General features: G+C 39.3%; 1 protein-coding gene across 1 annotated transcript in view; it reads left to right on the plus strand.

Annotated features, from left to right (window-relative positions):
- ARHGAP6 (Rho GTPase activating protein 6) overlaps positions 1–24,548 on the plus strand; it is a 119,807-nt gene that overhangs the window by 76,438 nt on the left and 18,821 nt on the right. The window contains exons 3-8 of the mRNA XM_008948812.1: positions 1,988–2,059; positions 10,652–10,908; positions 15,708–15,903; positions 19,110–19,165; positions 22,824–22,974; positions 24,089–24,237. Of these exons, the coding sequence (XP_008947060.1) occupies positions 1,988–2,059; positions 10,652–10,908; positions 15,708–15,903; positions 19,110–19,165; positions 22,824–22,974; positions 24,089–24,237 (881 nt within the window). The remainder of the gene's footprint in view (positions 1–1,987; positions 2,060–10,651; positions 10,909–15,707; positions 15,904–19,109; positions 19,166–22,823; positions 22,975–24,088; positions 24,238–24,548) is intronic.

Here is a 24,548-nt window from a genome sequence, read left to right on the forward strand (position 1 = left end):
TGTTCAATACTGACTAGAATTAATTTTTCCTGTATTCCTCTTGTATTTGACTATGTCATAATAAAACACTTCAGAAGCTGCCATAGTGTAAACACTATATTTTTACTTCCAATTTTGACTTTTGTTCTTATTTTTAAATCTCAGTAGGCTTCAGTGGAATGTCAGAATGTCAATAAATAGATTTTTTGGAGAATAAGACTCCAAAGAAATGTAAGTCATTTATCAAAAGGCTACTGTGAAGCAGTAATTTGGATTTATAACATGAAAGATAATTTGAAAATTATTTTATATATATAAAGCGAGAACACAATGGCAGTATTGAACCCTGTAAAAAACAAGCAGTGCTGTCAGGTGTATGTTTAGCAGGCTACTGACTATTCATATTGGCAAGAGGTGAAAGAAAAATTTCTGTAATAAACTGAGTCTTATCAACTGGAAATGTCAGAAGGTGTGAAAAGACTAGGTGTGTTAATCAATCAAAGTATGGCTTTGAGTTATGAACTTGTTATGTGGCTACAAAAAAAGGAAAATCTAATCTTAGTGTTAGGCAATGAATTACCACCATTACATGGTTGAACTATCATCCAAAATGCTTTATCCATTCTAGTCAGCCTTATTTCAGAGAGACAAATTCTCACAGGAGCAGGTGCAGAAAAAGGGGAATTAACATAAGCAGCAAATGCCAACCTACATCAAGAGACAGAAACAAGTATTGCAGTTAAGTGAGTGCTGGGAGCAAATATGCCCTAAAAATTAAATTAAATTTTAAGGTAAAAAAAAAAGGTTAAAGGAAAAGGGTATTAACTGGCCATGAAGAAGTCAGGATTTGTCCATCTGTCTGTTGAGTAATGTTCTGGGCATGGCTTTCAACAGGAATTAAAAAAAAAACTAGGGGGAAACAGCTTGTGTTTTCTCACAACCTTTAATTGCAAAGATGAGGGTTAATCAGTCAAGATTCACTTCACTCCTCTGTGATATGTTCCCTACTGTAAAAGACCACACTGGCTTACATAACCAGAAAAATGTGTTGAGGCAGATTATTCGGTGACCTTCTCACCATCTAAATGAAACAGATACAATATGTTCATTTTTGAGTTTTTGCCATATCACAAAACCAGTAAGGAAAAGGGACGTGTTCATTAACCTTTAGCTATAGTGGTGCCTGTGTTAGACCCTTTGGAACTTAAAAGATACAAAAGGTACAAGTTAAAGCAGGCCCATGTCTTAATCCCTGGTATTTGTTGAGACCAAATAAATAAAATGTATTTTTGTTGACTTTTCTTTATAAAAGATGCTGCTGAAGGAAATAATGATAGCTAACCTTTTGACAGAACTGTTTCAAGAATGAACCTGCCTACACTATTGCTTAAAATCTTTGGTCTTTAGATTCCTTAGTGAAAACTTAAGTGATATATAGGGTGTCAGAACAATACTTTCTCTGAGACTCTAATCCATGTGAACCAATCTGGACATGCTGTACCAAACTGCAGTTCCCAGTGTTAGTTCAGATCAGATGGGTCGTGTGAACGTGGTCAGCTACCGCCCAACTGGTAATTCTCCATCTCCAAATGCTACCTTCAGGTCTACACCTTGATCTTGTGACCATGGATGAAGGCTAAGAGTACCTTTTCAGTTTATGGTACCTTGCTATCAAGAACATCCAGCAAAAACCTCCACTGTTAACTCTTCAGAACTGGCTTTCTGTTCTGACATATGGGCTGTGTGCAGATGCGCCCAGCAGCGTGCAGTGGGATACCTTGTGGTTCCCCAGTACCACCTCAGCGTTTGGGTGAACAAAGCAGCACTCCTTTGGGCTGGAGGACTGTGGCTGTCCCTAGCCTTTGGGAAGTGTACCCCACACCCTTTCTGACTCCCAAGTGACGTGGCTGTCTCACTCTGCATTCCTACAGCTTGTGCAGCATTGTTCAGCATTCTTACTCTGCACTGACTTCCTGTTTTATTTTTTCTTCCTTTTTTCCTCATACAGATGGACAAAAGAGGAAGAAATCATTAAGAAAGAAACTGGATTCATTAGGAAAGGAGAAGAACAGAGACAAAGGTAAAATAAAATGAGTACATATTTACTTACAGAGTCTTAGTTTTGCATATGAAGTTTCTTTAGTCTTAAATGTATGTTTTCTGAAGTAGGAGAGTATTACTGAGCTGATGTACTGCCTGGTATTCATTTCCAAGTTGAAAAACATGTTTTATCTTTACTATTTGTTGTTGGCATATCCCAGATATCTTCAACTGAAAGGTTATTTCTTAGGAGAAAAGGAGCAGTTAAAGGACTACATCTTCTCTTCATTGTTCTCTCTCCCCCTTTTCACCATCCAGTGCAGACTGCAGTCTGGATAACGTAATCCAGTTGTTTACCTGCATTTACACGCTCCTCTTTCAGTTTGCAAAGCACATCAAGTCTGCCCTGCCCAAGCAAGTCAGTTGGTTTGCTTTTCTTTTTTCGACCTGAGGAAAATAACCATTGTTTAAAATATATAAACACTTCAGTGTTACTAATCAGTTGGATTTTAATAGACTGTGTGACATGGATTTACAGATTGTACTCTTTCATTTGTACCAATCAGCTTTATGGGCTGGGCCCTAACCCACTGGATTTGACCTGTCATTTGCAGACATTTGATCTAAGTCTAGATTTTGAAACATGAAAAGTGTCTCTGAAATTGATGTTTTCTGCATGTAGGTAATTGTGCATCTAAATTTTTTGTTCCCTTCTGGAAAAGAAGCTCTGGAAGGTGGCAGTATTACTCAGTATTAACACCCTAGTGTCACAGACACACAAATTGCACAAATTTATAACAAGAGAAATTATTTGGTTACTCTGATGTTAATGCTTGTAAAGTAGTCTGGGAGAAGGATGGAACTTCAAAGTTGCATTGAAAAAATTTACATCCCCATTTCAAAGTTACTTTAGACATTTATCATATAAGATGTTTTATTTTTTGTTTGTTTGATGACTTCATATATGGGATTATTATTTTCTTGGTTTAAAACTGACTATGGAAAATATTTGCATTAATCTTTCTAAAATGGAATGTCCCCGGCACAATTTTTTGGTTGAATCCAGTGGCCTTCCATTTTGCATTGTGAGTACCACATGTTTCATTTGTTAGGAGAATTACTCGATGAAGGACAGCCCACATGCAGGAGGAGTCTTTAAGAAAGAGTCTTAGTGATTTTATATCCACCTTTGGGGAAAAGTCTGTCTTGCACTGCTCCTGTCAATGCATTACATTGGCTGCAGTGTAATTAATCAGTCATTATGTTGTTTAGTTTCCTTGTTTTTTTTCCCATTTCTCCATGCAGTTAAAAGTGCAAAGTGTCATAGTTCTGTGCAAAACCTTCCTTGCTTTTCAGTGCATTTAGCAGATGCTGATCTTCATAACAGTCTGTGGGGTACTCTTCTGCATCAGAAATGGCTAACCTCTTACTGCTTTTTTGGGAGGGAAAAAAAAAAAGTTCTGTCACAAATGCTGATGTACTGAGAGCTTTTATCTTTCCCCTCATATGAACAGCATGACTTTGATAGTCTCCTTTGAAAGTTTCTATTCAGAAGTTCTTTTGTGCTTTAAATATATTTTATCTTTTTATTCTCATGTTTACCATTGCAGTAGTAGATTTTAGCAATAATAAATTGATTTGACAATTCACCAAAGGCTGAATTTTGCTGCACCACCCAAACCTCATGATCTTTGCAACTGTACTTCCAGAAATCCTCCAGTGCCTCTGTGATGCAGTGCCTTGAGAGGTGACAGCTTCCTTTGGTGACACATACAAATGCTTATCCCGGAGTTGCTCTTTATTCCTCTGAATTTTCTGTTGCCAAAGATCTTTCAAACATTTCCTTGTACTTCTCTGTGAGTCCCTTATAGCCTTGTTTTATTTCAGCTGACCTCTCTTTCTCATAATTACACAACTGTACTGGTTGAGCACTTAGGGATAATATTTTTTGCTATTATATTTCTATTCACTTTTTTTTGTGTGTCTACCTTACATGACAGCATTTATACTCTATTCAGTAGTAACTTCGGGGATGTATTTTCCATTTTTATTCTGATTTATGTTCTAAGTGCACTTTGCTGTTTAGGGTTCTGTAGTTGCCCACAGCAAAGGTCAGCACTTTGTACTTATTCATCCTTGTTTATATTTATCTACTTCTTGTTTTTCAGCATTGCTCATACCTTCTGGTTAGCTACACCCAAGCATTTTTATAAATCACTGTGCTGATTCTCTTAATTTTAATTCCTTTTTTTTTTTTCTTCTTTTAACTTCAGGCATTTCAAACATGCCTCTGCTTTTATCTTCTTTCTCCCACCTTCCACTGCCTTGTTCTCCTTTATAAAGCTGGCATACATGCTCTCTTCATGTATAAAATATTACAGGAGCACCTCCTGAAGGCAAAACACCTTAGCACTACTCAAAGAGCAGAATCTGTATTTCTCTTTTTCCTTCAGTATGTCTGTTTTGACAGGGGTGTTGGATTGTTCAGTAAGGCCAGGAAACGGGGAGGAGTCAAGTTACCAAGCAGGTTGTGTCAGCCACAGTGGTTCTTATCTGTTGTCAACAGCAAATGTTAGGCAAAAATCGTAGAATCCTAGAATGGCTTAGGTTGAAGAGGACACTAGAGATTACCTAGTCCAACCTCCCTGCCATGGGCAGGGATGCCTCCCAACCAGACTAGGTTGCTCAAGGCCTCATCCAGCCTGGCCTTGATCACCCCCAGGGAGGGGCATCCACCGCCTCTCTGGAGAGTCTCGCCACCCTTGTACTGAAGAAATAGCCCAGATAGTACTGAAGAAATAGCCCAGATAGCAGAATATAGTGCCCTACTTATCAGGGCTTCTGTACATAGTGGTCTCTGATGCATTCTTCTCTGCCTTTCTGAGCTATTAAATCATCATCTGCCTCACAGATACTTGCTGACCAGACTGTTAACCCATGATGGCAGAGGGGATGGGCAACCAGGAAGGTGCTGGATCGTGTCATGTGGGCTGTTATCCTGACAAAGCTTAAGAAAGGCAGCTGTTTTCCAATGGGAAGCAGGAGCACCAGCATCTCCCCCAGCCTCAGGAGTTAGGAGAGACAGCATCACCAGCTTTCAGGTGACAAGCTGACTAGAAGGAAGAATGTCAGGCCTCGTGCTACTGGTCTCCATAAGGATGAACCCATGTGCATATATGATGGCCGAGTGCCACCACCTTCCCTCAACTGTAGTTTCCATGTCACCCAAAGTGAGTTAAATTCTCTTGGCATGTGTGTCACAGCAAGCTGGAAGCATTGTCCTGGTCCATTCCATGGTGTCTTTCTAAACAGGTATTTCTGACGTTCATTTTAATTGTATCTTCCATGTCTGGGCAACTGGTCCAAAACAAACACTCCAGACTGTGGATGTGGGTGTTCTCACACAAAAGGCCTGGAGCATGCACTTTCCCACCTGGGCAGGTCCCTAATCCTCATGCCTCAAGGCAATGCCTTCCTTCTGTTTCCTTTCAGCGTTTTGTGGGGTGGTTTTTTTGGTAACTAGTCCAGCTGCACCACTGTGAGAAGGAAACAGTGAGACCAGGTCCCAGGACACCAGAGGGAAAGCAGGGAAGATGGTTTGCAGAATGCTTTATGCAGACAAGTTGCAGCTGCCTTAACGCAAACAGCATTTCCATCCCTTCAGCATCACTTTTGTAAGCACAGTTGCAGTTTAAAGAGCATGTAATTAATTTCAGACTTTTTGAGTTTCCTATATCCCAGCCTGGGAAACCCCATGTACCCAGACAAGTGAGTGCCGAGGGGCCATGCTATTAGGTCTCACCTGGAATACATCCCACATGAGCAGTGTTTTTTTGAATAGATAAGCTCCTGAAGGTTAATCCTGACGATCACAGAGCACCGTGTGATTCTGCGTGTTGGGTTGTTGCCAAAGATCACCGAGATGTATGTGGTGCAGGAAGCCACAGAGGTAGAAAAAAGGCCACCATGCTGATCGCCAGGGACACATGGTGGAAACCTTGCTGCAGGGTGCAGGAGGTGTGAACCTCACACAGCTTGCAGCACAGGTGGTCAGCATCCTGTCTTTGTGTGTGGGCAGTTCCTGAGAAAGAACAAAGAGGACTTGCATTCTTAGTCTTGCCTGACAAAACCTTTCCTTTAGCACTGATATGCACTGAACTACCCTAGGGTGTAGACTTTTGGAGTTGTTCTCTCTGGGGAGGTACCACTTGACTCCAGTTTGTGCCCAAGACTGCCCTTACCCCACCAAGTGTCTGTGCTTACAAAGCATAACCGAAAGGATGTGGCACTCATTTCTTCTAGGACTGTTTAGAAATTTCATTGACTCGTATTTTAGGTCTCGGTCCAATCTATGGAGTTTTTACTCTCCTAACATCAAGTTTTATTTAGGTGGATCAGTCATTCAGCCTGTCTGTCTGTTAAGGGAGAGTTGCAGCAAACTGTTAAACTTCTGGAGGCTAATAAAGACACTAACACAGAAATGAATGCACTTTAAATGAGATTCATATCTTTATTTTGTCCTTTTTGACAAGTACATCTGTCGTCATCTCATTAAAAGGGGAAGAATTCTAAAGTGAGTGTTTTTTCAGTTGTTTTTGCTTCTCTGAGTGACTCATCCGAGCAGGATATAACAAAACTCGCCAGATGTAAACAGACGAAACAGTAGAGCAACACTTCACCCAGATATTGAAGCAGTATTTTCAGCTCCCATCACTTAGTGCCTTTGCTTTCTCCACCCAGCCTCCTTGTTATTAATGGCCATCGTGCCTTTCAGTCATGCTGTCCACATGTGTCCAAACATTTGCCTTAGCTGCTGACGAACAGTACTTAAGCTGGAGGAGCAGTAAAATGCCAGTGCTGCTTGGAATAAGAAATTCTCAGGATGCTCTGCATGCTGGCAGCTGGGTGCTGTTCTTGTACAAATTTGCTGCTAGCTTTGATGGCAGCAGAAGCAGAGCCTTTTGTCTGTCTCCTGCTAGCGGTCTGTGGGATAGCGTAAGCGTGCCTACTCGGAAAGCACACACAGGCATATTCCTGAGAAGAATGCCTCCCAGAAAGGCTTTCTTCTAGAAGATTTTATCAGTAAACCAGCTCCATTTTGCCTTGGTTCCAGTAAACTCTACAGGTGATCTAAGAGACCTGCTCAGAAGTAATAATCACTTGTTCTATGATTTGTTGGTCAACTGAGAATCATCTCTTTTGCTGAAGTTTCTGTGTGGAATGTAAATACTTGACAGGTTCATCTGTGGGGCCTTAGCAGAGCTGCTTTGTATGCTGGAGTTTCTTGGAAAAAGACCTTCCTGGTAATTCTGTGGCTTATACAGATCCAGCAGTAGATATTTGATTTTTCTTCAGTTCAAAATTCTTGAGAATGTCTTCCATGTTTGCCTTCCAGTCTTGATCAGTAAATGTAGAGGTATTTGTTAATGTTTGCGTTTGTTCTTCAGTAATTCAAGCTATCTTCATGTCAGTGTGCTTTGGCACACCTAAGGAGAGAGCTGAATAGACAAAGTTACGCTTCTATTAGAGTTTATCAGAAATGTGTTGGTTGTTTTTTTTCCAAGTCTGTCCAGCATCCCACTGTGCTTTTTAAAAATTTTTGAAAACATTTCTCATGCTCTCCAGGTATGCAAGAGGTTATTTTTTTTTTAAGCATACTGTGTCATATTTTGTACTCGGGTCAACTGAAGGACTGAAGAACCTCTTAATTATTAAAAACAAAACAAAACAAAACAACAAACAAACATCAAAACCAAAGACCTACCCACAGAAAAAAAAATAAGTAATTGTGAAGGCAGTGAGCTCTGAGTAGCTGGAGGAGGGAGTTTCAGCCACAGAATGGATGCTGAGAACATTGTTGTATCTAAAGTCTTCTGGAGTCAATGCAGTTTTAACAAACCTTCAGATGGAAGGAGTTTTGCCATACTCGTGGATTGAGGTTTCCATTTCCTTATTTTCTTGCTTCCATCACTCTCTCAATGGATCCAAAGTAATAATTTGCATGACTAGACATCAAAAGGGACAGCATTCATTCTAATGGACGTGACATTACCTGTCCAGCATTGCTGCGATTCAGTACTTTGGAAGAGTGGTGGGCAAAGCATGCTCACCACCACCACCACCCCTCACAACACACACACACACCTTGTCGTGAGAATTTGAGGCTGTAGCCACTCTGGGAGGGATACAACCAATTCTGCTAATTTCAACAAATGAGCAAAAAGGTACTGTTTTTGCCAGTTCTTTAATGTTCTTTACCACTGCCAGCCAGCATCAATTCCATCTGTATTTAGTCTGAAAATCAGCCAGTTGGTTTTCATCCAGTTTCCCATCTCTGCCAGATATTGAGAAATCGGGGAAGTGGTTCATGTCCTCTGAGAAGGAGGCCTGCAGCACAGAAGCCTAGAGTGGAGGCTCAGTGTCCCTTCACTGCTCCACAGGCATGCTGTGCAAGAGCAATTAAAAACCTGGCACCCCACACCTGAGAGTTTTCAAGGAGGAGCAACACCTCATTCAAAATACCAGCTTTTCCATAACAAAGTCAGGGAGAGGGTCCTTTTAATGAATTTCTCTTAGTGAAGCAGTGCTGAGATCTCATCTCCTGCTGGTCTTGTCCCAGTTGATCCTAACACTGTAGGATCAATGCCATGAATATGTTGTTGGGCATCACTGGGCTACATCCTGCTGTCCTATCCCGATTTGAAGCACAAGTGGCTGTGAGCCAAAACCAGAGAAGTATTTCATATTAAGGATTTCATTTGGCTCAGTGGCTTTTCTCAGGAAATGTGAAGGACAGGCAAATAGGGGTGCTGGATGTATGACAAAGTAATTGGTTAGACAGCCAGAAAGGGAGACATGTTGCATATGTGTGTTTCAAGTTCTGGTCTTAAGTGTTCGTTGAGAAGATAATTCAGAACAGTAAAAAAAATCTTAGTACTCTCATCATTGTATAGGCATATTGCTTGGTACAGGAGGGATGAGTCTAACATTGGACTCCTGGATCTGGCAATCCCCACCTTGCTTGATACTCATATGATGATATTCTTTCTTGTCCTAAATTAAATACAGATGGTTTTAGGTGTCATTCCACTACAAGTCTCCTCCAGACTTATCTGATACGTGAGGTTCTGCTCACTGGTTAAGTTTTGTCCACCCGCCACAGTTAGTTAATGTCTTAAGATTTCATACTTCTAAAGAATAGTAGTGTTTCTCACCAAATCAGAACAAGGGACCCTTGTCTCTTTAGTATGATAGGCTAGTAGTGTCCTCACTCAAGATTCATAAAATAGACTCCTCTTTTCAGTGCCTTACTTTAATTTCAACGATAATGCAAGCCTAGAAAAATCTGCAAGTTGCATCAAAGATATAGTCAGATTTTAAGTCCCAGGAGGAACTTGGGCCTTTAATTACTTAGGCAACTATGGCAAAAGAGAAGAATAGTGTATAAGGATTTTTTTGTTTGTTTACATTATTTTTTGTTGTTCCTTATTTCATACTTTAAAACAAAAAAAAAAATGTTGCTTTTCATCTCTGATACTCTATTTATTCCTGATGCAGGCAAGTCTGAAGCTGGATCCTAGTAGAAGTTTGCACCCATGTTCACCAGGATAAATAAGACTCTGATAGCTATTTTTTCATTCCATTTGAGTATAAAACAGTTCTAGCAGTCTGGCCCAGTGGTTTTGGTTTTATTAATCTCATATTGGTCTAGATTATAAACTTAATGATAACAATTTCAATGTTAGTTGTTGGCTGATTCACTGTAGAGCATTTTTCTGTTTTGTAAAAGAGTTGAGCATTTTAATTTGAGACCTGAAGTATACGCTGGTGTTATATGTTACAGTAATACTGATGTGGGATGGGATTATGTTCTTTTTGTTAACTGAAGGGAACCTGTGTTCTCCTGTATTTCCGTATGTCCATATGTATTTTTGTACTACTACAAGGGACCTTTATATTGTTATACTACTATTAAACTGATATAATCTTGCCAGTATGTTAAAGTAGTATAGCTTTTGTGTATGTTTAAAAACATATCTTTGAAGGCTTTGTCTGAATAGTGGGTGTACTTACAAGCTGCCTGTGCAGGTACGTGCATACCCTTCTGACCTGTGATGAGACTCATGCACGTGCCTGTACCCCTTGGCTCTGGTGCCCTGCAGCACTTGTGAGGAAGGAACCTGGTGAAGGGGTCTGAAATATGAGAGAGCTGTGACATGGTCCATGTAGGCTCCCCAGGCTCAGAATTAGGTTGCTGGAGTCTCTGATGGCCCTCTGTACCATGTAGGTGTAGCCAAAGGCGCCTGACTTCCAGTTGCTTTCAGTGGAAGTTAAGATCTTAATTAGATCTGCTCCCAGGTGCTTTTCCAAGATTCTGTGTGGTATATCTTCCAGCTGGAAACAGGATTCAGATACCATGGGCTATAGATGGGCTACAATTACCTGGCACATCTCCACTTTTATTTTATTGTTTGAAAGTTGTTATTATGCAGTCCAGTACCTCATTTGAATTATTATGTATTTAATGGGACCTCAGATTGTTTTTCTTTTTAACAGCTTAATATTTTATTCTTTTTGTCCTAAATTAGTATCAGATGTTCAATAAATACTAATTTTCTTGTTGTTGTTGCAGAATTTGTTCCCCAAGCTTTTGGAATGCCCTTGTCCCAGGTGATTGCTAATGACCGGGCCTACAAGCTCAAGCAAGACTCTCAGAGAGAAGAGCAAAAAGACGTTTCAGATTTTGTGGCCTTTCTCTTGCCGTTCGGGACTAAAAGGCAGAACAAAGAACTTTCAAGCAGTAATTCATCTCTTAGCTCAACCTCAGAAACACCGAACGAATCCACTTCTCCTAACACCCCCGAGCCAGCGCCACGGGCAAGGAGGCGGGTGAGTAGGCCCATCATGGTGTGCTGTGAGGCAGCAGGTCTGGAGAGCCTCACCGGAGCAGGAAGAAGCACTGTTGTGGCTGGAGATCATGAATATTTCTTCAGTCGTGTTTGAAAAGTGATTTCTTTTTTTTTCAGGTGAAGGCTGGTCTGGTCACTGACAGAAAATTCTAACTGTAGTGGAAATCTTTCTCTGGTGCTGGTGGGAAAGGGTCATATGGACTATGCAAGTCCATTACAGATCTCAATGTGATAGAGAGATTATTTAGAAATCTTTCTGTTCACTCCCTTTAGCCACCTCCTTCTGTCTAGGTCTCTTAGATTTTACAAATTCTATCTTTCTTCAACTTCATTTTTTCAGCTGGGGAGGACTAAACCTGTATGATTGATATTTATATGTGTGCTTATGTTCATTTAGCTCCACAGACTTGGGAATCTAACTAACTATTAAACCCTATCCAAATATTAACAAAAATCCCCGTGGTATAATTCTGAACATGTCTTTGGTGGTAAGAGGCTGTCAGAGTAAATTTTTACGAGGCTCTTTGAAGGATATTTCTGTATACAGACTGTGAAGATGCCCTTGGTAACTGAACACAGTGCAGTGGTTTGGTTTGAATGTTAATCCTTCATCTAAGATAGATACCTGGTAGACCATTTTGTTTGCAAGGTTCTGTTTCTTGTAAGTAAATTTTATGCTTTGAGCTTTCCAGTTTTCCTGTACTGCAGCTAATAAAAAAAGTAGCTTTTATTTCTTTTTCTTACCATGGGATAGAGGTTCTAGAATTACAGCTTTTTAATTTCATTTGCAATGGAGGGAGGAAAAATGCGTAATAAAATACTTTCAATAGAAACCTCTGTTAAGTAATCTGAGAAAGAATTTGGGGTACAGGAACAGGTCCTGGAAAATAAAATCTTGTCTTAGAATCCTCACCCACTTCCATTTGTAGGATAGAACCTGTTCCAGAGAAATGCTATGTAAGGCTTTTCAAGTAATGGTGTTAAGAAGGGTAGAACAGGAATAAATTGCAAATTAAGAATGAAGAGTCCCATGACCTGCCTTCTTTCCCTCTAGCTGTCAGCTGAAGCTTGAATTGTCTACATTCTGTCTGCAAATAGCTGAGGACAGGGTATTTCAAGATGTTCTCATTCTTATGTACACATAATGCACATCTGTTGGCCTGTCCAGACTGTATGAAAAGGCAGTTGTATTCACACAGAAGTGCAAAGTACACTTGAATATAAGTGTGAAGGAAAGTTCTCCACCTTCTTTCAGAATTTGTCGTAGCAGCAACAAAAAATAGAAATTTACTGCATATACCCATTGGCTTCAGATATGGCTCATCTGCTATTCTTTTCACTAAGTGTGATAAGATCTTTTACATACATTTGACCAGCCAGCAAGTGGAAGGAACCGGAACCCTTTGTTCCACCCAGGAGCTAGAGCTACATCAAGACTGTGTTCCTAGAAGCCTGTGGAGATTTTGCTTGTGTGATTTGGGTTTCTTGTAATACCAGGGTTGCAGCTTTCAGGGTATTGAATTTGAGCCTTTAGTCTATAATCATGAGGATGGGAGTAGCTCATGGTTCACCTACAGAGGAGTAATAGACTAAGGTGGACAGTGTGACTTGAAAGGACTTGGCATCTTCTCTTAGGAATGAACCTCAGTTATTCAGTAATTTTCTTAATGATTTGTCAATTATTTAAGATTAAGATAAGCTTGTACCATATCTTGTCTGTCTTTTGGCCTTTATACTTCTACTTCAGTGTACCTACTCTACTCCTCTGAGGTTTTTTTAGGGGGTGGTAAGGAAGTCTACACTTTTTATCTCTTGGGCAGTGTTGCACTGTTTATTTTCAACTACATCAAGCCAAATGCTTAATTTTTTTTTTTTTTTTTTTTTGTTAGTACATGCAATTAATACAGTGAGTTTCTAACACAAATGCTACACAGACTCCTGGAGTGCAGCTTAAGTTTAAGCCCTTAAACTTAAATTGGAGGGATTGTCTGTAACTGCACCATTCACTTCTTTGCAACTGTGTCCACTCAGCTGAGGGTTTTATTAAAGGATATAAGGTAATGCTGGCTACAGAGCTCATAGTATAGTTAAGTCTTCTCCAAGAGCTAGGTGGAAATCACTGTTGAGGCACTTTCTGTCTAGGATTTTTATTCAGCAGTTGAAAGTTGAGATCCTGGTTATCCAGCAAGACACTTTCTGTGTGCTTATTATAGAGAATATTCTGACACTCTGTTAATATATTACATATATATTATTACGCAGCCAAAATTTATTCAAGTATCAGGAGCTCAGTCAAACTGCTTTACTATTCAGAGAGCATAATGAAAATGGAAATGGGCTGAAAATGGGTCTGCCATAGATAGTGCTCAATCCCATGCATACTCTGTAATATTGTTTGTCTCTTCAAAAGAGAAAAGCATTCTGTAACACCCAAAAAATTAAATAAAAGCTTCATCTGACTTTCGTTCCACATGTCTCCCTCTGGCCTTCATTTTCTTTTTTCTCTTTCCATCTCCTCTTTAATCTCTCCTTCATGATTTTGTGTGTTTTAAGAGTTGCCCGGTTTATTTAGATTTTGAGCTGGAACCGATAACCATTAGGAGCAAAGCTAATGCCTAGTAGATGGAACTTGATTTTTCTTCAGTTGCTGGCATTGCAGTCCAAGTAGCACTGTCTATACTAATAATCCTGGAGTAGTGGGGCCCAGTGTGGATGATCTCCTGCATCGTTCCTCAGCAGTCATACAGGTCTGGCTGAGCCCAAAGTAGTAGGTCTGGCTTGAGTTGGAACTGGATCCACGGACTGTGTTGATATTGTTTTCCTGTGCACTTTGAAATTTAAAGTCAGAGCTGACCTGAACTTGGTATTGCCAAATACTTCAGCCACTAAACTCAAGGTCACTCTTCCTAAAGCCAGCTCAGTGCCCGGTTAATCCAAAACTTTGACAAAATGTCCAAGGATAATGGGCAGCTGTGATGACTGTATTTACAACTGGTTTAGGGATCTGAATCCAACTTAAGTGACTTCGTGATGATAGCGATTCATGAAGCGAGGATGATTTGCAGGCAGGGAAGGACCAGTAAAGGCAGGGTATAAAGGAGGGCACTTGTACAGGAACCTCCTGAGAGCTGCAGCAGTGAGGATGGTGTTGGGATTTTCAGTGTCAGCTGTTTAATTTTGATGTCTGAAACCCCAAATTCTTAAAAACAAAATAGAAATACTTTTCAGTTGGAATTTTACACATATGGATCATAGCCAGAGATTCTTGCTTGTTTTTTTGTCATTTCCTTTAGGCATGAAATTGTAAAGGGAATCAAGCAAATGTACTTCTGAGAGACATCAGAAATCAAGGTCAATGTGGCATTCTAAAATGTCTAGTAATTGTTTAGAGATATGGGTCCAAAAAAATATGAAAACTTAACTGTTTTTTATTTATAAATCCTCCATGAGTTATAAGAAACTGAGCTATATCTGGCAGGTGAGATGCTTTTAAAAAAAAAAAAGATCTTATGAACTAAAAAATTTCAAATTCATTTAAAACTTCAGTGGAATTTGTATGACTTGCCTATGAATTGGGAGACTTTGTAAAGTTCAGTTGTCTAGGCTGATGGAAAAAAATACTTCTAGAGCTTGAAATCCTGTAGTAGTTGTACAGTTCTCATTTAACAGATGTAGGAGTCTCACTAGGAGTCTGTGGAATACGTGTCAGCAGAACAGCGTGATTTCAAGAAATTAGAGTTGTCAGTGAAGTTGTGAATGGGAATTTACATCTGCTTCATTATTTCTTAGAATGATAGGCTGGATGCCTGTACAGTACATTTTGTGTTATGGTAAAATGTATCCTTAGTTGCAGAAAGTATTAAAATCATTTACAATAGATATTTTTTAATGAGAATTTAAACCAAAAATATTGATTTCATTGTTGTGTCTAAGCCTAAGTGACACCTAAAATGTTTTTTTCCTGTTAAGTTTAATAGCAATTGAAGTAAATGGTAATTTTGTAGTGACAGTAATCTTGTAGTTTTAAAAAAAATCTTACTTTTCATATGTGAATCTTGAGGCATACCATAAGCCTCCTCTTGCTTGTGCTGCTTTATCCTTTACAGACTGCTTGAACTTCTGTGCCTTGCTGTAATCCAAACATAGGTTTCAAAGCCTTCATTGGAATTTTAATGATTTTAAAATACTATGACACATGAAGTAGAATTATCTAAGAAATATTACGCGTCTACTTCTCTGGTGTGTCTTTGTTCTATGATAACATGGGCTTATTTCAATCCCTGCAGTTGTATGTGTTTGTGTTATTAGTTAACTGCGTGTGCTGTAAGATTTGAAGTCTATTTGCATCATTTTCACTGATACAATGGCCCAAGCTGCAGAAAAAGCTGGGAATCGGGTTTAAAAATGTGTGTGCGTCTCCATGCATGTAAATATTGTACTGTTGAGCTGCACACACAGGCCATAATTCATCCTTGTCCTGCAGTATGTGCAGGCTTACAACAATAAAAAATTGTGCTGAGTGAGTGGGAAGTATTTAGTTTTTTTCAGTGTCTAATTTGTATTCCTTATAGTATGGTAGTAATGGCATTGGTACCATTGTGATTTTCCCATCCATTACTGGTATTATAACTTCACTAATTTACAAAAACTGTATAACAAATTAGATTTCTATATTAGTATGTTTAAAATACAGGTAGGCAAAAGTCTTTGTTAGATCAAGTCCTGTGGCATTTAGATTTCTCCAGCCATACTGATTGTTCGTGTGTGTGTATTTTACAGGGTGCAATGTCTGTGGACTCTATTACAGATCTTGATGACAATCAGTCACGGTTGTTAGAGGCTCTCCAGCTCTCTTTGCCAGCAGAAGCCCAGAGCAAGAAAGAAAAGGCAAGAGATAAGAAGCTAAGCCTGAACCCCATTTACAGGCAGGTTCCCCGGCTTGTAGATAGCTGCTGCCAACACTTGGAAAAGCATGGTAAGAATATTTCATTTTCCCAGGGGTGGCAGATGTATTTTTACTGTAATAAAAATAAATGTGTATTTTGAGAAGTAAGCATATACTTCCAACTGCAAGGACATCTTTGAAAGTCAGACACTTTTGCTCCTGCATTGCCTCTTGCTGAAGATACTGTCACACACACAACTATTTAGATGATATCTTCCTAAACTAAGGATCTATGCTACAAGCTTGCAAAGTGGCCATACAGCACAGGAGGAGAGACATTTCTTCTAGGTGGTTCATCTTGTACTAGAGTGCTCAGATCTGCAGGAGCTGCACTCTTTGCACCCCACAGGTTTATCCAAACCATGAGAAAGTCTGAAATGTGCCAGTCAGCCTGGCAACATTGCAACTTTGCAACCAGTAGATCTTAAGGTGCAAGAGCTAAATTAACTGTATATTGCAGTGCAAGATTTAACTGAAACAGCATTTGAAGATAGAGGTTCAGAGAAAAAAAAAAAAAAAAAAAAAAAAAAAAAAAAAAAAAAAAGAAACCATGCTAAATTATATTCATCTCCAAGATTTTTTTTCCTGTTGACAAAACCAGGCTTGCAGGGTGGCTACTCAGTTTGCCCATGGCTTGAGTCCTCCTTGACAGGCGTGCTCTCTCCAAAGGGACTACAAACCCCTGGCCATGTTCTTCTCATGTCTTCATGGTAATCCAGACACAAATTTCCCACCTGCTTTATGTAATGCAGAAACAATAGTTAATCAAAGTATCTGTTCAACATCTCTCCCAGTGTATCTTAGCCTAGTAAAGATTTTTAATGAGAACTGAAATAACTTGGCCACAGCAAGACAGAGTTATCTCATGCCCAGATAATAAATGAAGCATTAAGCAGCGGTGACTGCAGCACCAAATGATGCTTTTGATGCCTAATTTGACCAGAAAGAAATAATTTACTGACTCTGAATGAAAGGCTTTTGCAGATGAGAGACTGCGATTTAAAGAACAATGCTGAGCTTTTAAAATACCCAGTTGAAAACCATGTTGCTTACAAATACATAAAGGAAAACTGCAAAAGTGAGTCATTGTAAGCCTTTTACCGAGATTAGATAGCATGGCTGACAAAAAACTGTGGGGCTGATTAAGTTTGACATGAATGACTTCTGTCCCTTGAAGCAAGGGTTTGGAGAATGTAAAAGTGTCTGAGTCAGCCAAAAAAGCCATCCAGCAGAGTATCCTTTGGGTACTGTGATTTTATGTCACTTGAATGTCTGTGATAAATTTTTTTAATACACTTAACCCACTGTCATGACAAAGATTCTTTTCTATACAACATTATTTACTAAACTACTTGCTTTACATTAAAGTTTCCTTTTAAAGAAAAATTATGATTATTTTTTTTTTTGTGCATTTTCTAAGAATGCACTGTAGTAGCCCACAACACCACAATCTGATACAATTTGGGGCAAAATATCAATGTTCTTCTTTTTCAGTTTTATCTGCCATCCACAAAACAGTCATCAATATTGACTGACTTTGAGAAATTTGAAGACTAGGACACCCCTGTTTGCTTGTTGCTTGTTGGCTTTAGGGATGGTAGAGAACTTTCTGTTCTAGCAACAGTCCAGTAGCAACATCATTCCAGACTGTGTGATCGACCAAGTTTCTGATTCTGAAAATACTTGCCTGTATGTATAAGTCTTTTGCACCATTTTTTTTTCAGCAGCAAATCGCCTAGGGATTTCTCATGAATGCTTTATATGATCATTTTGAACAATATTTGACAAAAAAAAATGGTTATGTTTTTAGCCATCAAATCCTCTGGCCTTCTTCACATTCCCTGTTTTCCCTGGGATCAAGTCCCAGAGTTGTAAATGCTTGACTTCCTGCAGACCCACAGTGTAAAACAAATACTGTGTATTGGTGCAGGTACTGGTAATCAGCCCCTGTTTTCTTCCCAGTGAGCAGCTCCATCTCAAATCATTCTCTGCCAGTGTTCCTGGGTTTACTAAATATTATTCTGTCCATGTAATTTTTCTGTTAACCAAAGATGGAAGAATATTTGGAGACATGCCATGTTGAGACTAAAAGCTAAAAGGCAGCGTCCTATTTGAATTTCTCTGATGAAAATTTGTGACTCCACTGCTAAGCCACACACCTCTAGCAAGGAAACGTAGCCTCGTGGCTGTCAAAAGGCATTTGTTTTGCAAGGTTATTTTACATCTCCCGTATGTCAGTGGAGAAGGAGAATGCTGCAGAGTAGCCTTTGTTAGACCATAAACATTTCAAGGCTTATAGATAATTTCATGCTTTTTTTCAAAAAATATCTGTGTAAAATGATGTGTATATAGCTGCTTAGGTCTCTAAGATTTCTACTCAACATTCTCATTGCTAAAGACCAGCTCACCTCTAAAGTGATATTTACTCTCAGATGTGTCAATTTCTGTTACTCTGTCTATTTAACAACCATGTTATTGTTTGTTTGATATTCTAGTGGTATTTACAGGGCTAGAAGAAGGTTTGAACTGATTTTGTATAGAATAGCAGGCAACACCCATTTCCAAATCACTTGAAGTCTAAATGACACGAGGCACAAGTTCTGCACTTTGCCTGAAGTACAGCAGTACTTCTTTATATCTTTCCCTCCATAAAATAGCTGTTCCTACCCTATAAACTGCACATAACTCCCAGGTAGAGTTCTTCCCTCTTTAAACTGCCTGAGTTGCCCTACTTATGTTCCTTTGAAGGAAACTCTCAGCTTTGTCTTGGCAGACACTGTAGAGCCAGTGAGTAACCCCAAATGACAACTGAGTCTTGTGTCCAAAGACACCACTCACTGGCCAAGTATTTAGTTGTTTTATGGCCTGTTTCTTTTGATGTCAGTCCTGGATGTGCCATCTCCAAACACTGAGCAGTGCCTCATTCTCTGCATACCTCTGTCTCTAATGGAGTAGCAGTGACACTACCAAAATGGCATCGCAACAAATGTCACGGAGATGCCATTTTGCAGGTTAGGTCATGTGAGGTCCTTAAAAACTACAGTGGATGACTTCTTAATCCAAGACAACTGAGTCCTGCCTCAGTGTGGTAAGTACAAGTATGTAGAGAAGTACATTGCAGTTCTATTATTCTTCTAAATGCAGACATAGACCAGATTGCTTTGATTCAATGCAGTTTTCAGCAGAAAATTAAACAGTTAAAAATAAAACAGTTGTCTAATGTGCTAAACTTGCAGGTCTCCAGACAGTAGGAATATTCAGAGTTGGAAGCTCAAAAAAGAGAGTAAGGCAGGTGAGTGGATATGCTTTTGCCTCAACGGCTATGGTAGAAACAAGCCTAATTAGTTTCTGTTAAGTGATTTCCTCCTCATCCATCACCTGGTGAAGTTCAGGCTTTGTGGGTCAGTGACTTCATTGTTTTTTTGATGGTTCATAGTAGGATATTTCACCTTTTGCATCTGATGAAATCCTTGTCAGGTTCTCAGCAGGTTAACAGTCTCTGTATGTTTTGCTCTGCAGAAGTAACATGGGGTTGGAGATCCAAATAGACTACAGTGATGAAATTTTCCAAAGGTTACACTGTAATGCTAGTTTCATCTCAGAAACAGCTGAAGCTCCCAAAGTAAACCCAAACTGTAAATCTTTTTTTTTTTAAAAACACACAGTATGAGAAAATATGCAAGTAGAGAACAGTCTCTTTGACCCTCAAATTGCTGCTCCCAAATATTACCTTTCTTTTACCCCTGTTAAACTTTGAAGGTCAGTGCAGACCCATCCAAGTTCTAGTCTCGGCCAAATGTTGAAAAATCAAAATACAGTGTACAGTTAGGTTCCAGAGAGTCAGAAGTGGGTGTTTCCTCAGCTCTAGATATTGCTTTGTTATTCCCAGAAGCTGGAATGCACACTGAATTAGTGCAGTAGAGAATAGTGCTTAATGGTTGCATGGTGCTTAGGGAAAGGATAAAAAGTTACAGGAAAATAGCCCAGCCAGGAACTATAAGACCAAAAAGATCACATATTAAAAATGAAAAAGAAAGCTTGACTGCATCTGATCCCAGAAATAATAGTTCTTTGTTGCAAAAACTACAAAGTATAATGCTTGGCGCTCTGTAAAGTTACCTGAGTAGCTCAGCTGACTTGATTCTGGCTGGTAGGACAGCACAGCCTGCTGATCTGTAGCTTATTCTCTGGCAGTTTCTATTGCTGAGTGGCTGGTGTAACACAAAGCTAAAAGCATTCATGGTCTGCAGAGGCAGTTGTTAGATCCACATGGAACCAGATAGAGTACTGAAAAGTAAGTTGTCTGTCATTTGCGTTACAAGCTTCAATGTGAAAACACATATTATCATTCAGGGGTGAGTACAATTACATCATACCTCTGGGGAAAAAGCAGAGGGCTTGTATCATTTATTTGTAAACTAAGCCTTACTTTAAACATCAGTGCCTCTCACCAATTTTTTCTTCTACTGTGTTTTCAAAAGCTTAGGAAATCAAGAGATTTCGGTATTTATGTATTCTATTACATGGATTAGTTCAATGAAGTAGTTGAACTTATGTATTTCATTAAACAACATGGAAGCATCAGCTTGGCCCTTGAAGTTACAATAATAAATGCTGTCAACATGAGCACATGGGAAAGTCTGGATTCAATTAAAATTCCACTCATTTTCTGAACCGTGGAAAGCCAAACCCAGTACTCAGATTTTGGTGTGCTTTTGCAGCTGTTTGTGAGTTTTTCTTGTGGAGAAAGTAGGCATAGTTTTGTTTCCTTTCCTCCCCAAGATAGCAAATGTCCTATTCAGCTGTAGTTTGTTGCAGTAAATATGTAAGTAAGTAAATACATGTGCAGGCAGTTTTTGGTTGGTGAGCAGAACAAGAAATCTAGAACAAGTGTGTCTATTACAAACTGTGTCCTTCACATTCAGTGAGGTGTAGGACAAAGATTCCTGAGCTAGTGTTGACCCAAGGTGGTAGCTGTGGTATATGGGGATGCCAGGTACCACCTTGTGTCCAAAAACTACACACATGCTTGAGCAGAGCGTTATTGCCCAGCTTAGGGTGGGCAGCCCTCTGTGCCCCTGATGACTTGGTGGCAGCTCTGCAGGTGAAGCAAATGCCAGACCCTGAGGTTGAAGGGTGACATGGCTGGAGTTCTGCTCGTCTATCCTCTCTCCCAGCACAAATGTCCTCACCTGTCATGTCATAAGCTCTGGTGGATGCTGTAGGTCACCAGGTGTATTTACTAAAAGTATTCCCTGTGGATGAAGTCTGAGAGACCTCAAGTTTAAACACAGAAACACACACTTTTTAACAGCTGTTATACCTGAGCCTGAAATGTGGCTGCTTCACCAATGATTATTTGATTTTGTGCTAATTAGGACATCTCCATAGGCCTCACAGGATATCAGAGCAGAAGTTCCCTGGTCAAGATTGTAACAGCATTTTAAGATTTAGATAGCTGTTTGGGAAGTCCAGATTCCTGATGCAGTGCTACCTCAGCTGCTTTGGGGCAGTAAGAGCAATCTTCTGGCTGCAGGTAATTGAGGCGGAAAACTCCACAGGGTTGTTCCCCCTTTGCCACCAGGCTGAAAGGTGGAATTAAGGTGGGAATGAAATTCCCAAGTTGGCGCTGGAAAATTTTTGACCACAGATCAGCAGGAGGAAGCATAATACCAGACAAAAAACAAATTCTGGTCTTCGTGGTATAATTATTCATTATTAGTAATGACAGATATTAGTAATGTTAACAGTAGTCCTAATAAATTAGAAAGGAGGCTGTAGTTTTTATAGAATACCTTTCACACCTGTTAGGAAAGCACAATTTCAGATGAAAATATGGTATTACCTACCTTCCTTCACCCACACTCAAGATGGATTTGCTTGTGATTCAGATTTGCCACAGATACCACAGACACATGGTTTGCTTGGGACTTACCTTCTTCTTTTTGATATCTCTTTAAATAATCCCAATAAAGCTGATACTTCAAATTTCCTTTTGTTTAGTAAGATCTAGATATAATTAATTTCTGAGAAGATATATGTGAGATGATGATACCTCATAATATTAGCAAAGACAAAATTTTCTTAGGAAAAGGTTTTAAAACATCCTGACTATTTTAAAAATTAAAAGACAGTAAAAGGTGGAGCTCTCAGCCTGAAGAAAGTATTCTGCTCTTGGTGCTGGGAAATCTCTGCAGAAAGGCAGGCTTTTATCTTTTCCAAAGGCATATTGGATATGGAAGAGGGATTTCTTCTGCCTTCAGGAAGTAGGATGCCTTTGAGTTGTACAGTATTTGTCTGGTGACTCTAACTGGAAAAAAGTAGTGATACCTTGTAATGGTATTAGTTTTGCTGTTTGTTAATGTCCTAATGATTACTTAGTGAGTATGACTAAATTAGGAAGGCAGAGCAAGATGTGTGTGGACAGTGGACAAATGCCATAAAGTCTTAGTGAACCAGGCTGCTTACTGCTTACGTAAAGTCTTAAATCACAAGAGAAATGTGAATTTGGAGGATATTAATATTGTCTTATTAATACTGTTGTACAATTTTAGTCTTTCTTGTCCTAAAGTCTAGGGATGATGCTGTAAGGTGGTATGAGAAAGCCTTTCTTGCAGTTTTTCTTGTTCCCCTGGTTTCTGACTTTGTTATTAATCTTTCATTTCTGCAAAAGTTATATTTAGTTGGGCACGGTTTTTTTTTACAAAAGAGTGCCATATATTAGCTAGAAAGAAAAAAAAAAATTATTAGTCTAGTATAATTCTTAAGTTACATATCATGGAATAAGCAGCAATTAGACATTAATTACCTCTTTGACCTTACCAAAAACCAGTCACGTCCAATCTGGAAAGTGAAAAATGACTAAATCTTCATCTTAAAAAATTTTCCATGTTGGGATGTGTTAATTGGGACAAAAAGTCAATGTGGTTTTGTGTCCTGATCTTTTTCAGTTACGTGAAGAGTTTGACCGGGGCATAGATGTTGTGCTGGACGAAGAGCACAGCATCCATGATGTTGCTGCTTTGTTAAAGGAATTCCTGCGTGACATGCCTGACCCGCTTCTCACCAGAGAACTTTATACACCTTTCATCAACACTCTCTGTGAGCTCTACAGCATCTTGGTTTATGATTTTCAAAAGCTTAACTGTTTGAATTCTTTGGTCTTTACTAACCGTATTCTTCTTTTCTGTGCATTTAATACTCTTGCCTTGATTTGCTCCAAGTATTTGTATAGTACAAATTTGCTGAGGTCTTTCCTTGGTTTTCATACCGTGTAAGTATAGCCTAGAGAACTAAAACAACAAAGATTTCACTTATTATATTTATTTTTGCATTTGTATATGGGATGTGATTTGTGTTATCTTTAAATCTTGACCCTGCCATTGGTTACAGATGAGACTTCCATTTGAATCCTGGTGTCTTAGCACCATTAGTGCTTTAAATTTTTCAGAGCTGTTCGCTGAGGAGAATTCCAGTCTGGCTTCAAAATACTAGCTTCAAAAGTTCCAAGTTTCATCATAGTTAATAGCCCTCAAAGCCATTGTATTAAGTACTCCCAAAAGTGTTGCCTAAGACCTGAGTGCAGACTCTGATATGTTTGGGAAAGAGTAAAGTTAGACTCTTCAAGCCTAAGCTGCTGCCTGGTATGTGTTCTTCAGATTCTTTCTGGCCTCTAGATCTTGTCTCGCTCCCACCTTTGTCACTGGTACCATTGCATTATAGACAGTTAAAGTAATGGTAGTTGCAGAACATCTTTTATATCTCCAGTTGCTTTTCCAGTCTCCCAGCAGCTCTGTGAGATGTGAAATTGTACGAAAATCCATTTAAATCCATTTAAAGCATAAACCTGACTGCTTTGCAGTGATGTCCTGTATATAGCAGTAGCTATACCTAAATGAAAGGAGTAAGCAGAAAATTAAGCAGAATTTTTGTGTCCAGTGATAGTGATGGAGTGTGCAACATGGATTTTGCTCTATTGTAGGCTGAGAAAGGAGCCTGTGAATCCAAGAACAAAAAGTTGACCAACCAAGACAAAAATCCCATAACAGTATTTCTTAGACTTTTGATACTTCCTTAGAGTTTATGATGTTGTAAGGAAAAAGATCTGTAAGCAAAGCTCTTCTTACACCTTCCTTTGGGCTGGGGGCAGTATATTGGTTCTGCTTTTAGGTTAGTTGGAGTGATTTTCTTAGAATGTATTTTTTCCCCCTCTTAGTATTAGAGCCAGATGAACAGCTAAGCACCTTACAGCTTCTCATTTATCTCCTACCTCCCTGTAACTGCGACACCCTCCACCGGCTGCTGCAGTTCCTCTCCACAGTGGCTGGCCACGCAGAAGACACCACAGACAAAGATGGCCAAGAGGTAAGTCCTGCTCAATTGTGTCCTTTGACTTTGCTTAATTCATGACCTAAAGAGGTGTCTTTTAAAGCTGTGAAACAAACCTGATGGTGGCATACCCTTGAAAGATGGGGGAGATTTCATATTCTTGCCTAGACATTTGCCTTTTAGTTGTTTACTGTGTTCTCAGGGCTGAGAAAATGTATTTTTTGTATGACTTAATCAGTGAAGCATTTACCACTTCCTTTGGGAAATTCATAGCGTAATTGACCTTATTGTTCAGAATGTCTGTTATCCATCCTTCCCCCCCACCACACACTTCTTTTATCCTATTA

This window comes from Merops nubicus, unplaced genomic scaffold (assembly GCF_000691845.1).
Source record: "Merops nubicus isolate BGI_N331 unplaced genomic scaffold, ASM69184v1 scaffold6501, whole genome shotgun sequence".
In the NCBI taxonomy this organism is placed as follows: Eukaryota; Metazoa; Chordata; class Aves; order Coraciiformes; family Meropidae; genus Merops; species Merops nubicus.